General features: G+C 46.5%; 1 protein-coding gene across 1 annotated transcript; it reads left to right on the top strand.

Annotated features, from left to right (window-relative positions):
• The first annotated feature begins 410 nt into the window (after positions 1-410).
• On the top strand, positions 411-2,408 carry TTC30A (tetratricopeptide repeat domain 30A). Its single transcript, XM_006878797.1, has one exon. The coding sequence runs from the start codon at positions 411-413 to the stop codon at positions 2,406-2,408; it is 1,998 nt and encodes a 665-aa protein (XP_006878859.1).
• Positions 2,409-2,625: the final 217 nt, after the last annotated feature.

Raw genomic sequence — 2,625 nt, forward strand, 5'->3', positions numbered from 1 at the left:
TAAATCTCCTTCTCCCACGCCAAGAAAGGAGGAGGCAAAGGAGCACAACCCTAATCTGCCATGTAAAGGCAAGAAGGAAAGTGACCCTCCCTAAAGTCCTAAGCTTGTTCCACGGAAACTACACTTCCCAGGATGCAGCGCATTTGAAAGGTGCATACTGGGAAGTGTAGTTTCCATTTCTACATGGCTGGAAGAGAGCCCTCTGCCCCTCCTTGACTCATCCCTTAATTAACACAATCAGAAATTTTATGACACACACATACACACCAATAATTGAGACACCCTGGGTTAAACAGAATACTTAGCTGGGTCCGTACAACAGTTACTTCCGGAGCAAACTTTTCTGCTGTCTTCCGTTTCCTGTTGGATTGTTGCCGTGGTAACCAAGGCGCTCAACTGTCTTGGCCGTTATGGCGGGACTTGGCGGTGTTAGGGTCCCAGATGGGGAATTCACCGCGACCGTCTACCGGCTCATCCGCGATTCCCGCTACGCGGAAGCCGTGCAGCTGCTGGGCGGAGAGGTCCAGCGCTGCCCGCGGAGCCGCGCCGGCCTGTCACTGCTGGGCTACTGCTACTACCGCCTGCAGGAGTTCGCCCTGGCGGCCGAGTGCTACGAACAGCTGGGCCAGCTGCACCCAGACCTGGAGCACTACCGCCTGTACCAGGCTCAGGCCCTGTACAAGGCCTGCCTTTACCCAGAGGCCACCCGGGTCGCCTTCCTCCTCCTGGACAACCCTGCCTACCATAGTCGGGTCCTCCGCCTTCAAGCTGCCATCAAGTACAGCGAGGGCGACCTGCCTGGAGCCCGGAGCCTGGTGGAGCAGCTGCTGAGTGGGGAAGGAGGGGACGACAGTGCCAGCGAGAGCGAGCCCGATGGCCAGGTCAACCTGGGCTGTTTGCTCTACAAGGAGGGACAGTATGAAGCCGCATGTTCCAAGTTCTCTGCAGCCTTGCAGGCCTCTGGTTACCGTCCTGACCTTTCCTACAACTTGGCTTTGGCTTATTACAGCAGCAGACACTATGCCCCAGCTCTAAAGCATATCGCAGACATTATCGAGCATGGCATCAGGCAGCATCCAGAGCTAGGTGTGGGCATGACCACGGATGGCATTGATGTTCGCAGTGTTGGCAACACCTTAGTGCTTCACCAGACGGCGCTGGTGGAAGCCTTCAACCTCAAGGCAGCGATAGAATACCAGCTGAAAAACCAAGAAGCGGCCCAAGAAACCCTCACTGACATGCCTCCCAGGGCAGAGGAAGAATTAGACCCTGTGACCTTACACAACCAAGCACTAATAAACATGGATGCCAGACCTACAGAAGGCTTTGAAAAGCTACAGTTTTTGCTCCAACAGAACCCCTTTCCCCCAGAGACTTTTGGCAACCTGTTACTGCTCTACTGTAAGTATGAATATTTTGATCTGGCCGCAGATGTTCTGGCAGAAAATGCCCATTTGACTTACAAATTCCTCACACCCTATCTCTATGACTTCTTGGATGCCATGATCACTTGCCAGACCGCTCCTGAAGAGGCTTTCAGTAAGCTTGATGAACTAGCTGGGATGCTGACTGAACAGCTACGAAAACTCACCAAACAAGTACAAGAAGCAAGACACAACAGAGACGATGAAGCCATCAAAAAAGCAGTTAATGAGTATGATGAAACCCTTGAGAAGTATATTCCCGTGTTGATGGCCCAGGCAAAGATCTACTGGAACCTTGAAAATTATCCAATGGTGGAAAAGATCTTCCGCAAGTCTGTGGAATTCTGTAATGACCATGATGTGTGGAAACTGAATGTGGCTCATGTTCTGTTCATGCAGGAAAACAAATACAGAGAAGCAATTGGTTTTTATGAGCCCATTGTCAAGAAGCATTATGACAACATCCTGAATGTCAGTGCTATTGTATTAGCTAACCTCTGTGTTTCGTACATTATGACCAGTCAAAATGAAGAAGCTGAGGAGTTGATGAGGAAGATTGAAAAGGAGGAAGAGCAACTTTCTTACGAGGACCCAGATAAGAAAATCTACCACCTGTGCATTGTGAACTTGGTGATAGGAACACTTTATTGTGCCAAAGGAAATTATGACTTTGGAATTTCACGAGTGATCAAAAGTTTGGAACCTTATAATAAAAAACTAGGAACTGATACTTGGTATTATGCTAAAAGATGCTTCCTATCTTTATTAGAAAACATGTCAAAACATATGATTGTGCTTCGTGACAATGTTATTCAAGAATGTATCCAGTTCCTAGAACACTGTGAACTTTATGGAAGGGACATACCTGCAGTAATTGAACAGCCCTTGGAAGAGAAGAGAATGCATATTGGAAAGAATACAGTCACATATGAATCCAGACAGTTAAGAGCTTTGATTTATGAGATTATAGGATGGAATATGTAGTTGTGACTAAAAATAGTTTCTAACCTAATGGTTTTATCAAAGTTTAACCTTATTTATCTATTTATTGTTTCATGTTTTTATGTTACAGGTTGAACTCTCTAAAATTATAAAATAATAAATATTTTGAGAATCTGACAAAATAAGAACAACTTGAACCCTGGAAGTGCTTATGAAAAAAAAATTTTAAACTGGCAGAGGAGAGTTGTTTCTAACAGTA

This window comes from Elephantulus edwardii, unplaced genomic scaffold (assembly GCF_000299155.1).
Source record: "Elephantulus edwardii isolate Elephantulus edwardi_28Jun2011 unplaced genomic scaffold, EleEdw1.0 scaffold00001, whole genome shotgun sequence".
In the NCBI taxonomy this organism is placed as follows: domain Eukaryota; kingdom Metazoa; phylum Chordata; class Mammalia; order Macroscelidea; family Macroscelididae; genus Elephantulus; species Elephantulus edwardii.

What these genes read in the sequence shown, in the direction of transcription:
- TTC30A (XM_006878797.1), top strand. Translation starts at nt 411, where the DNA reads ATGGCGGGACTTGGCGGTGTTAGGGTCCCAGATGGGGAATTCACCGCG.